The following is a 15,255-nucleotide window of genomic DNA, read 5'->3' on the forward strand; positions in this document are numbered from 1 at the left end:
CATGGCACATACAAGAATCAACTAATGAATACATAAACAATTGGAACAACCAAGCAATCTCTCTTTCTCTCTCTCTGAAATCAATAAAGTTTTTTAAAACTTACTTTAAAAACTACACCCAAAGACTACACAAAGAAAATAAACAAATATACATATAGACACACACATTTAGAACCATGTTATTGTCAACTCTCATATCAGCTATAACTGGGATCGGGGATGGGGGGAGTAAAAAATGCAACTCATATATTATCCTAAGAACAATTTCATACAAGAGTTTTGCAAAAATAATAAAGATCACTCAATCTAGACAGGCCGTCCAAATTCATCAATTAAGCCAGAGAACTCCTAGCAAGTTGTTATATTTTCCTAATAATACAGCTGCTCAGCTAATAAGAAACATTTTTTCACTTGATGGCATAAGCACTTGAAAGTCTTGTAAGCAAGGAGGGTCTAACCTTAGTCAATGACAAAGACTGGAAAAAACCAGAACTTTTTTTCCCAAATAAATTAAAGAGACCCAGAACATGTGCATTGAGTGCAACAGTTATTTAATATTCTGTTTTAACTGACATAGTAGACTTTTCTATGAAAAAATCCTACATTTATTCCCTCAAGGCATGAAATGAAGGGACACATTGGTCATGCAGCAAATGCTAGTTGTATTAATAAAAACATTTCAAAGCAATCTATACCACAGAAAGGAAAATGAAAGCATTATTAAATTAATGTACTGACTTCAATACCTGGAAAATCCATAGTCCACAAAGAATTCTAAAGGAATTAGTTTAGAGGACTTTGAACAAATCAATTTCCTCACTGTAAAAATAAAAACAGGTTTTGACCAATAAGCAAGTGTTTCATTAGTGAACTGCCTATAGTTAAATTTTAAGACTTACAAATTAGGGCCTCTAATTTGTTCTCATTTCCTAAAAATCATAGGTAAATCCACTTCTCTGCAGTAGTTCATAGTAAACTACAGGTTATAATTTAAACTTTAAAAATAAAGTTTAATGCTTTTTGCACTCCCAACATAATTAGATTTCATGTGCACATCTTCCAGCAGGAATTCCCTATAGTTTAACTGAAACAGATAATATTTTTTTTTTTTTTTTTTTGTATTTTTCTGAAGCTGGAAACGGGGAGAGACAGACAGACTCCCGCATGCGCCGACCGGGATCCACCCAGCACGCCCACCAGGGGCAACACTCTGCCCACCAGGGGGCGATGCTCTGCCCCTCCGGGGCATCGCTCTGCTGCGACCAGAGCCACTCTAGCGCCTGGGGCAGAGGCCAAGGAGCCATCCCCAGCGCCCGGGCCATCTTTGCTCCAATGGAGCCTTGGCTGCGGGAGGGGAAGAAAGAGACAGAGAGGAAGGGGGGGGGGTGGAGAAGCAAATGGGCGCTTCTCCTGTGTGCCCTGGCCGGGAATCGAATCCGGGTCCCCCGCACGCCAGGCCGACGCTCTACCGCTGAGCCAACCGGCCAGGGCAAAACAGATAATCTTATTTAAATTCAACCCTGGCTGATCTCAAGGATGAAGCTTCTAGAACAGTGATGGGCAATCTTTTGAGCTTGGTGTGTCAAAATTCGCCAAAAAACTGAGCGTAACTCGGGTGGTGTGTCACTTCGAGAAAAAAACCATAATTTCACAATATTTATAGTTTAAATAACAAAAATATATAATTGTAATATATAACTGTATTTAATAAACCAAAAACTAATTATTTAACTTACCTGCTTAGTGATGTCTTTGTTTATCTGTCAGTCGGTTTCTTCTGTTGGTCTTGATATTCTTTAGCTTGTGTGGGGTGCCGTGAACTAAGATAAGTGAGGGGGAGGAGGAATTCTTTAACTAACCTGCCTATTAGTGACTTTTTTGTTGCTGAATTTCATTGGCTAAATCTTCAATTGAAGGTTGGTATTTTGTACACTTCAAGCCCAAGCAAGTGCTACTAACTTCATCTGTCAATCTGTTTCTTTTGTTGGTTTTGATATTATTTAACACTGAGAATAAAGTCTCACAAAAGTACGTAGAGGAAAAAATTGTGAGTAAAGCCATTGCTTTATTTTTCAGGGTGCTAAAAGTGTCTGGCAATTGGTTCTAGGCACTCCAAATTTCCTGTTCGTAGTGGCACTCCTCTTGATTCTCCAAGCGGCACCTTTCCAGATTTTCAAGCTTTGACCTCAAGTCGACAAACACCTGAGCCCACATGCTATCTTGAAATTCTGCAAGTTGCATCTTAAGTAAATTAAGACGGCTGCCGCTATTTCTAATGGCAGGAAACGGCAACCATACCACAGGCCCTCGCCTCTCCCAGCCTCCCCTCACTTATCTCAGTAATGATGGTCAATCAGAAATCCATGACACCTCAGAACAGTAGATTGGATGATGGTTGCTATGGTTATGTGGTTACTGGTAATGGCAATCACAGGGCCCCCAGAGATGCATCCCCCCCACCCCGGCACTCCACTTCTCCCTGCTCTGCCGGCCGGAAGTGAGGTCAAAGATCCTCTAACGGCCTAACTGGAAGTCCCAGAACTAGACACTCTGTGCCGGAGTTCTGTTGTTTTGGCCTACAGACCTCCGGCACAGAATGACTACACTACAGCAAATGTTTTATCCTCAGCTACTGCACTTGGACATGCAGGAGCTGAGGATGAAACGACCATCTCAGCATGCGGCCCCTTACTTTCTGGAATGTGGTTGCATGTGGCTGCGTGTCATCAAAAATGGCTTCATGTGGGCCCTGGCCGGTTGGCTCAGCGGTAGAGTGTCGGCCTGGCATGCAGGGGACCCGGGTTCGATTCCCGGCCAGGGCACATAGGAGAGGTGCCCATCTGCTTCTCTATCCCCCCCCCCCTTCCTCTCTGTCTCTCTCTTCCCCTCCCGCAGCCAAGGCTCCATTGGAGCAAAGATGGCCCGGGCGCTGGGGATGGCTCCTTGGCCCTCTGCCCCAGGCGCTAGAGTGGCTCTGGTCGCAGCAGAGCGATGCCCCGGAGGGGCAGAGCATCGCCCCTGGTGGGCAGAGCTTCGCCCCTGGTGGGCGTGCCGGGTGGATCCCGGTCGGGCGCATGCGGGAGTCTGTCTGTCTCTCCCCGTTTCCTGCTTCAGAAAAAAAAAAAAAAAAGGAAAAAAAAAAAAGGCTTCATGTGTCAGTGCTGACACGCGTGTCATAGGTTCGCCATCACGGTTCTAGACAAACAGCTTGGACATGTGTCATGACATTTGAACTATAAACTCAAATGACCATAGGTAAAGAAATGAGGCTAAGGTTGCTAAGCATATGAATTTTCTCACTGAACTAGAGCTCATTTTTAAAAGTTTGTCAGCAAACCCTAAATTTCTCATATTAATCAACAAACTAAACATAAAATGAAGAACAAAAATTTACTTTAACTGCAACCCTAAACAGTAAGTCCCCTAATTACAAACATCCAACTTACATACAACTTGTACTTAAGAACCGAGCACCATAAAGACTACTGGCAATTAACTGCAGTTGTACATCAGTAAAAAATGATATCATAATTACTTGACTCCCATGGCAAAGAACTGACCAGTGAAGACCTTATGGAACCAGATCAGCAAATGATAGTATTTAGGGAAGAAAACAGGGACACAGAAATTCTAGAACTGAAAAACTTTTCTAGAAAAGTTAGCTGATGCTTTTCATTTCATTGAAACAGGAATGGCAAAGTTAGAGGAGCAAAGTCGTGATACAGAGAGGTTCACCAAAGTTTACCATATAGTTCCTGAAGACCTTAGATACTACAGGGCCATTAATGATGAGAAAAGTAAAAGCTCTGTACAAACCTCCCCTGATGCCTACTTCAAGAAGCTGACTTCAGCAACAGAATCAAACCCTGACTCTCTAACACCAGTCTCATCTTCTCCAAGTCCATCATCTTCTGCATCATCCAAGATTGTATAAGGTTGTGTTTGAAAATGTTTAAGTACTTATATGCACAAAAAGGTAAAAATAAATTCTATGTTAAGACAAACACCTGTCTCAGTTGCATTTAATAGGTAAATGTACCTGTTCCAACTTACATACAAATTCAACTTAAGAACAAATCTACAGAACCTGTCTTGTTCATAACCCAAGTACTGCCTGTATGGTTGACCTCATTCTTAGAGTATTATAATTCTTGTTATTAACTGGTCCATTATTTCAAGGGAACTTCTGAATTCTAACAACTAAAGTTTGCATCCCCCCAACTTTTTAGAAGGATTTATTTTTTAGTGTAGTATTCGAGTCACAGCAAAACTGGGCAGGTGGTACAGAGATTTCCCATGTATCTCCTCACTGCACATACCCAGAACCTCCCCAAAGTATCAACATCACACACTGGCTACACTTGTTAAAACTAATAAATCCTTAATGCAGGGGTCTCAAACTCGCAGCCCGCGAGTTTGAGACCCCTGCATTAATGGCACATCATTAATACCCAAAGTCCATAGTTTACATTAGGGTTTATTCTTTTTTTTTTTTTACAGAGACAGAGAGAGAGTCAAAGAGAGAGAGTCAAAGAGAGGGATAGATAGGGACAGACAGTAACAGAGAGAGATAAGAAGCATTTATCATTAGTTTTTCGTTGGGACAACCTTAGTTGTTCATTGATTGCTTTCTCATATGTGCCTTGACCATAGGGCCACAGCAGACCGAGTAACCCCTTGCTTGAGCCAGCAACCTTGGGTCCAAGCTGGTGAGCTTTGCTCAAACCAGATGAGCCCGCGCACAAGCTGGGGACCTCAGGATCTCGAACCTGGGTCCTCCGCATCCCAGTCCGACGCTCTATCCACTGCACCACCGCCCGGTCAGGCTTAAGGTTTATTCTTGGTGTTGTATCTTTAGGTTTTGAAAAATTTATAACATGTGCCCACAATTAAGAGTATCATACAGAATAGTATCACTGCCTACTATCCCTCATTTACCCCTTTTAAATCCTAAATTGGAAATAGCACTTAAGAGATTTTAAATGCTGAAATGACATTCAGAATCTTGAGGATGAAAAGGGAAGGCAAAAGCGGGGGGGGGGGGGGGGGGGCGGAGGCCAATAACAAGAGCAAAGTAAAATAAATGAGAGCAGCTGCATTTCAAGAATCAAAACAATTCATTCCTTAAAGAGCTGAAGCCAGATCCTTTAAGAACTGTTTTTCCTTTCCATTGCCTTCCAGGAATTCTGAGAGGGTCTTGGCTAATATACCATAACTGCATTTTCTTAAGAAGGCAAAGCAAGTAGCTAGTTTAAATAAGTGCCTCATCTACATATAAACATCTACGGGTAGTGACTCATACCTTAAACTCACTTAAAGATATCCATGGCAAAAACAATATGCTCTTCGATATGACATTCCACATAGGCTCTACAGCCCTCACTGTATTCATGAACAGGATTAGCATGATTAAACAGAACTGAAGAGATTTTACAACCTATACCCAGACTATCCAAATGTAAAGTCCATTCCTTTCAAACACATCTGTCCCTTATTCAACATAAGTGATATATCACCATATAACATCAATTATTTTTTAGTGGTCTGTAGCTCATCTGCTCCTTAATTGTTGCTCACCCTCCTAGACTGATGCAATCTTATCCTTGCTTGCTCTCATTTTCAGTACCACTCTCCCTCTAATCTATCACTAAGCACTAGCTAACTCCTGTTACTGCTTTTAGGAGATTAAATGCTACAGTAGTTTCCAAGTGTCCTAGAAATTAATTCCAAGATGCCTTACCTTACCTTTGTCTCCAAGTCTTTAATAAGGTGCCCTAGATTACCCCTCCTTCCTTATTTTCCTCCTCTATCATCCTCCTGTCTGCCTGGTTTAAATACCCTTTACCTGACAAACCTTCTATTTCCAGCTCAGGGATCTCCCAACATGCTGTGCCCCCAAGGGAATCTACTGGTCATCTTCTTCCCACCATTTAAACTTCACTCTCCATGAAGTCTTGTCAGATCAGTTAGGAGTTCCCACTTTTTCTAAAATAATGAATCAAAATCTTGGGTGCACACTAGAATCTCCAGTGTATGAGATGTTTCAAAATAAAATTGGTCTAATATGTCTGGGCTCCATATTAGAACAATTAAAACAATCTCTAGGCAGAGAACCCAGATATTGGTGGTGATATGTGGGGGGTTGTTTCTTTATCTCATTGGGTTTTTTTTCCAAAGCCACACAGTGATTCTAATGAGCAGCCAAGCTTATCAACTTACTAACCCTACCCAGTCTAAATACAGAACTCCCATAACTACATTTTTCAATATGTTCTATAAATATATCCATATCCCACAACCCTAAAATATACTTACCATATAGCCTTGACAAATGCATATAACTTAAATATCTGAAATGGGCCTTCATCAGACTTAAACACTATACAGTAATTTATACACTCTGAACACAGGTTTCCTCTTCTATAAAATGGGGATGATACCATCTACTTTACAGGGTTGTCATGGAAAATCAAACAAGATACTGGATATTATACATTTAGCAAAGCAACTGGCTTATGAGGACACAAATGTTAAAACCCTTCAGGTATCAAAAGTTACACATGGATTCACTTTTAAAGAAAGAAACAAATTTCAAGTGCAGTATAAAAGATATGTTATCTGGATGAGGTTGAGTAGATAAATGCTGGCCAAGAGTTATAATAAAAGGGCCACTGTCAGCAAATTTTACCCTAAGTATGTCCCATCCTGATCCTGTTGTTACAATTTTTATATAGGTGAAATCTGGTTAAAATTCATGCCAAAACCAATAAAAAAAACTCATGAAAAGGTCTTTGAAAGTAAGTAGAGTGCAGGGAGGTGTCTGATATTTACAATCCCTTGGCCACCCGGTGTTGGGAGTCTGTTCCCAAATTACACAGAAGCACCAACAGCTGGCTGAATTTGTTTTCACGCTCTGCTTTCTTAGTCGCTATGTTTACAAGCACCCTAACTCAGCTACGGAGAAACCTGCTGCCAGAGGCTGGTTTGTCAGAAACTTAGAACTGAATAAACCTATTCCTTTAAATACCAAAACAAAGATTAAATGTTATAAAGTTAAAACTCAAATGGGTATTAGAGAATAGAAAATAGGCCGGTAATGACAGATAAGGCTAATTTCAATTGACAGGGGCTATCAGGACTAATGGTATTGTACTAAGAAATCTGAGGCTGAATATGGGTTCATCAGGAAAGCATACCATGAGATAATGGATATTTGGTCATGGGTAGAGGAAGTGAAAGGGACAGCATGACGTATTTTCTATCCAAAATACTCCTAAGGTCAGGACTAAAGAGCCTATCCTAAAAGGGGAAGTGGCAGTGATGTAAACAGAGAAAGGCATACCTCTATCAGTAAATCAATAATTTATTTAGTTGCTTTGAGGGCAGGAATTATGTATGCCTTATTCCTATCTCCAACCCTACCAGAATGCCTGATATATAATAGTCTATTAATAAAAGTGCATTTAATTAAATGTGCAACAAGAAAACAAATATGAGATCCCATTATTCTATGATATATCATTATTTAAAGTCTATTCACCAAAATACTCTCACCCCCCAGTAAAGGCCAATTTGACTGCAACCTTGATTGTAATAGGTAGTAAAAAAAATAAGTAGTACCAAAATGAGAAAGTCCTAGGCAAGAACTAGCTTTAAAAGCATAACTTTTAAAAGGGACACCTTCCGACTCATTTTATTCTCAGGAGATAGCAGCAAAAGTTAACTTAAAGTTAACCAACAATGAAACAATGCTCCATTTCATTTTGTTTAAATTTTCACTAGACAAATCCCAATGACCATGACCTTGAATTTATTTAGCTCTTTATATTAAGTACATGGCACAGCATGCACTATGTAATTAAACACTTCAGTGTTTAATATGGTGAGGTTCTAACATCTATTTCCACTTAATATTAGTATTACTATAATACCATTAGTATTTTTTTTTTTTACGTGAGAGGAGGGGAGATGGTATGACAGACTCCCACATGCACCCCAATGGAATCCATCCAGGAACCCCCGTCTTGGGCTGATGCTCAAACCAACCAAGTTATTTTTAGTACCTGGGGCTGACCCACTCAGACGAATTTAGCCATCCTCAATGCCCAGGGATGACTCTGGAACCAGTCAAGCCACTGGCTGCGGGAGGGGAAGAGGGAGAAAATGGGGAGAGGGAGGGAGAGAGAAGCAGATGGTCACTTCTCTTATGAGCCCTTATGAACCCTTCTCTTATGACCAGGAATTGAACCTGGGATGTCCAAATGCCAGGTCGATGCTCTATTCACTGAGCCAACTGGCCAGGGCATTATCACTTTAGTCAAAAGAGCTGGTGTATGATAGAAGGGCAACCTAACCTATACTTGCTCCACACTGAACCAAAAGAGTGAAACTTAGTTTTATCCAGGGCTTAAAAATTATATATATTCTTTTTTGTGTGTGACAGAAATGACTGAGAGATCAGAGAAAGGGATCAGAGAGATCAGAGACTGAGAGATCAGAGAGAGATGAGAATCATCAATTCTTCGTTGCAGCACCTCAGTTATTTGTTGATTGCTTTCTCATATGTGCCTTGACTGGGGGGCTACAGCAGACCGAGTGATCCCTTGCTGAGCCAGCAACCCTGGGCTCAAGTTGGTGAGCTTTGCTCAAACCAGATGAGCCCGCGCTCAAGCTGGTGACACCGGGGTCTCAAACCTAGGTCCTCTGCATCCCAGTCCAACGCTCTATCCACTGTGCCACCACCTGGTCAGGCAAAATTATATATATTCTTAAAGTCATAATGATGATCTCAAAACAAACACCTTCAAAGATTATTTTAGGTTACAGGACAAAAGTGTTAAAAGCAAAGTGGGGGGCTGAATCCAAGAACTAAGCTTTGCAAAAGATTAATGTAATATGAATGACAAGTATACCTGTGACTAGAAAGGGACGAGATTCTCTCTCAAAGAATACTGTAATCTCCACACTAAGTTGGACAGACATAGGTTTAACTTGCTCTATGCTATTTTCTCCAGTTTTTAAAAATGACACATAAAACAAGTTGACACATCACCTTTCCCCAGTTTCAAAATTTTTGCCATGAGAAAAAAGTGACTGGATAATGAATACAGATTCCTAGCTTTCTGTGGTAATTCTGGAAGCAACTAGTAGCTGATTACTGAAAAGAATTTTAAAGGCATCCTTACTGAATCTTAATTCTTATAGTCAGAATTCAGTTTGATAATGCCAATTTGGCAAATTTTAAGCAATGTTATCAATTGTAGGTTTTCTGAGCCTTTTTGGTGACAGTAGTAGGAAGAAAGAATTTTACTACAGGGGCTTCTGTATCTCAAAAAAAAAAACACCCCCAAAATATACATGGCATACAACTTCATACTATGAACAGCAAACATTTGCCAGCACTTAGAGAGCTAGGAGTAAAAGGACTTAGTCTTTGGTCCAGGCTATGCCCCTTATTAACCATATCATCTTGGCAAAAAAAAATAACCTCAGATTCATCTGTATAATGATGAATCTACCACCTTCCTACCTTGCTTACCTCATACAGTTTCTGTGACAATTCAATTAGATAACATGGTTGAAAAACTATGAAGGCTTAACAAATAGATTATGTAGAACCATTATCATGCTAGTCATCATGTAAAAATAAATTAGTAACCCACAAATTCCTCCATTCCATCCACTCCATCATCAGTATCAAACTGAACCTAAAAATAACTGTATTGCTTTATGGTTCATTTTTATTACCTGAATTCATAAAATCTATTCTCCTAAAGATGTAAAAATGAACTAGCAGAAGAATAAATATGGCAAAGTAGGTAGAGAATTAAGTCATTTAAAATCATTTCTAAAACCTGCCTGTCCTGTATGCCAAGATCTCCAATGAGTCCTCTGAAATCTTTGGTTTCTACTGGATTTCAGATGTTTAACTAATGCACTCTTTCCACCAATATTTAATTAAGAAACAGGAATATTTTCCTCCCACACCTGGATTTTGTGATCTTCTAACCATATCATGCCACTTTTTATCAAATCATTTCAATTGGGCTCTACAAAACTGCTCTCTAGTGGCTTTCCCATGAATGAGAAGCAATTTCCTACATCTTGATTGGGCCGCAGAAAGCTGTGTATGGTTCTCAAGTAAGAGAATTCTCTCTTTATAGTCACAGTTGTTGATAGAATAGACACTGGTTTCTATGCTATGCAAGACAAACTGTAAGAATCTGGAGAAGTCACTTATGGCTATTTGGAACCAAGTTTCCACATTTATAAAAATGAGAACTAAACTCAAAAGATCTTTCTGGTTGAAATACTCTATGATACTCTTCACATCACATACAGTGTGTCCGTAAAGTCATGGTGCACTTTTGACCGGTCACAGAAAAACAACAAAAGATGACAGAAATGTGAAATCTGCACCAAATAAAAGGAAAACCCTCCCAGTTTCTGTTGGATGATGTGGCAGCATGTGCATATGCGCAGATGATGACGTAAACATCGTGTATACAGCGGAGCAGCCCACAGCCATGCCAGTCGAGATGTGGATGGTACAGAGGAAAGTTCAGTGTGTTCTGTGGCTCGCTAAATTCGAATCCGTGACCAAAGTGCAACGTGAATATCAGTGCATTTATAACAAAGCACCACCATATAGGAATAACATTACTTGGTAGGATAAGCAGTTGAAGGAAACCAGCAGTTTGGTGGAGAAACCCCGTTCTGGTAGGCCATCAGTCAGTGAGGAGTCTGTAGAGGCTATACGGGATAGCTACCTAAGGAGCCCTAAAAAATCTGTGCGTGAGCTCACATCGAACTGCACTGAATAGGTATGAAACTGGGAGAGTTTTCGTTTTATTTGGTGCAGGTTTCACATTTCTATCGTCTTTTGTTGCTATCCTGTGACCAATAAAGATTACCTTGCCACACAACAGTAAGATTATTAGTTTTTAAAATCACTGGATTCTAAAAAGGAACTTAATAGAAAGATAACAGTAAGACATACATAAAAAAATGTATTATACATGTGTCTATTTCCAGAAAACAAACTAATTTCATATCGTGTTATTTCCTGTAGCTGGGAAAAATCTCAGAAATCCAAGCCTAATCTCCATCACTTCTCACCTGAGAATACAAGAAGTCAGATTCACCTTAGCAGATAACTCAATTTCAGTCAACTCTGGGAATTCTGAACTAAAAGGCCTGGATGGGATGTAGGATGGCCAGAGCAGGGAGGTGGCAACACAGGATGAGCATAGACAGAGGTTTTCACTTCCTGGTAAGAGTTCTTCTGAATGGTTAATTAAAATGTTTGAAACCCCAAAATTCAATGAATGATTTACTCAAACACTACATGCAAGGAGCTCTGCTGGGCACATGGGGGATATACAGATGAATCTGGGAATTTAAGAGTCTATTAGTATTTTAATTCTGTAACACACTAATTGAAATGAGTATGGGTAGCCTGCCATCCTCCATGGTATCGCCACTCTATCCCTTCTCTAGTGCAGTTTGAAACATAGTATTAAGAGAAATAAACCCAAATGTTAATACATAAGGTCTTGTGAGTGATATGGAATGACTTAGGAATTCAGAGGCTAACTCTCCATCTGGTTTTAGTAATCACTGAAGACTCAACGGGATTAGTTTTGAGCAGGGTCTTGAAAGAGAAACAAGTCCACTTTAGTTTACCTGTTTGTCTTGGGAATATGTTTTATTAAGAAAGAGCATCACATATGGGAGAAACATGGTCTAAAACAAGGACAAGGACCACCATTAGCAAGCATCCAGTCACCAATTAACAGCAGCCTTGAGCAGCCCTTCTTCACTCATGGGATTTCCATTGTCTCAGGCATTACATTATGTTCATTCAACTGTAAAGTTTATTTTTGTTACAATAACCACTAGTGTTTTTCCCATATACAGATCTACTACAGAAGTGGGAGGGAACAAAACAGCTTCTTTAAAGTGAAAAAGGGAAAGCTTAAGGGGAATCTCCCAGACATCAATTTCCACTGTGAAACACTACCATCCAATACAAATAATCATTCTCTTCTTTCCAAGTTCTCTACTTATCTTTTACCTTCTACCAAACACCATCATCATGCATCTGAGATGCACAAATATGTACATGACTATAGGATAGTATAACACACACCGTAATGACTTCCATTATTTCTCATGAGCGAACTGCTTCGAAATCTGATGTTAGGTTACTAGCATTTATGTAAATACACAAAGTTCTTACATGCCTGAGTTTCCGGTACAGGTAGAAGATGAAGGCTGAAAGAGTATTATAAGTCTGTATCCTAGAATCCTAAAAGAACCAAAATTGATTCAAGTTCAATACGTTTAAATAGAAGACGTTAGTCCAGAAAAAAAAATGAACATATACAAACCTTTCAAATGTCATAATACTGTTTTTTTCCTGATAAATTTTAACCTAACACCTATAAACATATACGTAAAGGCTAAGAATGTAAAGAACTTACACATTTTATTTTACTCCAAAATTCTGAATAATATGCAAATCTTACTTCTGCTAGTATACAGTACAATGAACTGCATTCACTGAAGAAGAGACTGTAACAGTACCGTTTAAGAAAGATAATTTGAAGAGAATAACATAAAGAAACCCCAACCCAAGTAAAGGAGACATCTCTTTCCCACTAGTGTCACTGGTAAAGCTTTAAGAGGTATCATTTATCTTTTCACATACAGGACAATGATGCTTCCAGCTGTTAATACAAATTATCTCAAATATAATGAAGGGAAAAAATTAACTATATGGATCTTCCAATATATCGCAAAGATAAGGTAAAAAAAACTTTTAGTTTCCCCTACTTGGTCAAACTTGGTAGCAACCAAGAGGGTGTGGAAGTGACAGCAACATTACTACTGAGGAGGCTAGCGGAAAGCAAGCTGCAAATTAAAGGTATGGGCCTAAGAGAGATGGAGCCAAGAACACGGCACTCCTCTAACTCCTCTCTGTGCGTTCTCTCCTTTACAATATAAATTATTTCCAAGCCGGGCTGGCGTTTCTCACTCCACACTCCAACCATATCCCTCAAAAGAAACCTATAGAAAGATACTTAAGCCTAAGGCTTTTTTCCCCTCTAACTGGGAATGTATCTGCACCTCGCCTTATGCCTTCCTCTCGGTTACCTCCACCGAGGGTGTGAAAATATCCACATCCAGTCGCCCACCCCCACCCTCTAGTAGTGCCCGGCGCGGACTAGGCTCCTCTCTCCTCTCCTTGCCTTTTAGTCGCATCGCCTTTGAGGAGCTTACCGAATACTTTTTTCCCTCGATCCTCCACCCTTGTTCATGGCCGAAAATATTCTCCGCATCCTCTTCCAGAGGAAGGGACAGGCAAAAAAAGGAGGCATGTTCGAGAAACGAAAGCCAAAGAACCTTGAACCACAGCAGTTTTAAACCAACGGGGTTGGCCGACTTCCTCCACCTCGGCGTCTGACCAGCAGGGTTCTCTAAATACTGAAATCACGGGTCTCTACGCTGTCCCCAACCCCCACCCCTCTGAGATGAGGCCGGAAAATGGGAAGGACCGGGTGAAACGCGAGGGTGGGTCATCCCTCACGGAGCCCGCTGACCCGTCCCTCCCCTCCGGACTAGAGTCCCCGGGAAGGATGGAGACTGTTGGAGGAACGAAGGGCCCCCAGCCCGGGACCCTGCACCGACGCCCCCAAAGATTCGGATCGCGACCCCCGGCCTCCCGCGCCGGCCTCCCCGCGGCCCGGCCCCCCGCAGGACCCCTCCCCGCCGCCGACACCGCAGCGGCACCGAGGTGGACCCGAGGCCGGCCTCACTAGCACACAAGCCACACACACACAAAAGCGCCGCGGCCGCCGCCTTCCCGCCCCCACAGCCCCGTGGAGCAATCAATGATGCGGCCGGCGCCCGCGTCCCCTCGGTGCACACCCGAATGCGGGGCCCGGCCGGCAGAGACGGCGGCGCGGCTCACCATCGCTCCGCTTGATCTCCACGTATATCCCGATCTGGATCTTGCCGAAGTTGGCCGTTGCCATCACCTCATCTGGAGCAGCGGCGGCGGGTCGAGGGAGGGGGACCGGAGGGCGGAAAAGGCGGGGAGGGGGCGGGGTAGGTGTGGGAGGGGGAGCGGTTGCCCGCGGCCGCGCTGGCCCGGGCGACAGCGTGAACGCGAGACGGGGCCGCGAGGAGCAGCGGCGGGCAAGCAAGCGGAAGCCCGAGGCCTGCAGGCGGGAGGGAAGATGCGCACCGGGCGTCGGGGTGAAGCGAGGGCCGGGCCGGTCAGGCAGCGCAGGGAAGAGTGGGAGGGCCCGCGCCAGCCGCCGGGAGCCGACGCTAGGGAGGCGGGGCGCCGCGCGCTTGCGCAGAGCGCGCCTCCAGCGTCTCTTCCTCTCTGGCCGGCCTTTCCCGGCTGCCTCGAGGCGGCCCCGCCCAGCGCCGCGGCGGGAGGGTGGCGGCCGCGGCTTTGCCAGCGGAGGGAGCCCAGCGCGCGTGGCCCTGCCCCAAAGAGCCGGCGTCGAGTTTGATTTTAGCGCGCGGTCTAAGAGAGGCGGCAACCCGCGCGCCGCTGCCTTCCTGTCTTTCTAGTGTCCATGAATTGGCGCTTTTGCCGGAAACGATTAAGGGCCCTGTGGTTTCGAGGCTCTCCAAATGGAGCACGGGGTAAAGGAAATGAATTTAGGGGCCGTTAGGAGCCGACCATTGACAGTGCGAGCTCAGGGTTCCATCTGAGAATGACACCTTTGTTGCCACTTGGAGGTGGCTAATCAAAGTAACCGAGCTGAGGCTTCCCATCCAGTTATGGAGGAGGGGAAGAAGCACCTTTGAGGTGCCACCCGTCCTACCTATGTCGGAAAGAAGATCCACTTCTTCGTGGGGCTTGCCTTAATCTCCTGGCTCGGCCTCGACTGTTCCATTTATGATGCATGTTGGTAATGTCCTGCCTCCGCTGTGGGGTTTAAGACTTTGTTTGCCCTAGCACGTAAAACCAACAACTACGGTTCAAGGGCAGACACGTAGGGTGGACACTAAGGTATGTGCCTTTTCTTAAGAGTCACTTGACTAGTTTGACCACAGGAGCATCTCCCCGGACAGAAAGGCCATGTGGACAGGGACCATGGAAACTGTTTACAGCACCGTGTAAGAACCTTCAAACCTGTGACTTTCACTTCCAGTATTGGGACTTGATGTGAAAGAACACACTTCTGGGCCCTTCTTTCTCCAGTCATTGTTAATATCTCTGTTATAATAACT

At 42.7% G+C, this 15,255-nt stretch overlaps 1 protein-coding gene across 6 annotated transcripts in view; it reads right to left on the reverse strand.

Annotated features, from left to right (window-relative positions):
- Positions 1-14,339, reverse strand: part of KIF2A (kinesin family member 2A) — an 86,684-nt gene extending 72,345 nt beyond the window's left edge. For 2 of the 6 annotated variants that reach the window (XM_066242556.1, XM_066242546.1), the window contains exon 1: positions 13,976-14,339. In XM_066242556.1, the coding sequence (XP_066098653.1) occupies positions 13,976-14,039 (64 nt within the window). In that variant the 5' untranslated portion in view covers positions 14,040-14,339. Of the gene's footprint in view, positions 1-1,736; positions 1,821-13,284; positions 13,304-13,975 lie in introns of those variants that run through there. The other 4 variants (XM_066242588.1, XM_066242581.1, XM_066242564.1 and 1 more) reach the window with 3 other exon arrangements.
- Positions 14,340-15,255: the final 916 nt, after the last annotated feature.

This window comes from Saccopteryx bilineata, chromosome 1 (genome assembly GCF_036850765.1).
Source record: "Saccopteryx bilineata isolate mSacBil1 chromosome 1, mSacBil1_pri_phased_curated, whole genome shotgun sequence".
Lineage (NCBI taxonomy): Eukaryota > Metazoa > Chordata > Mammalia > Chiroptera > Emballonuridae > Saccopteryx > Saccopteryx bilineata.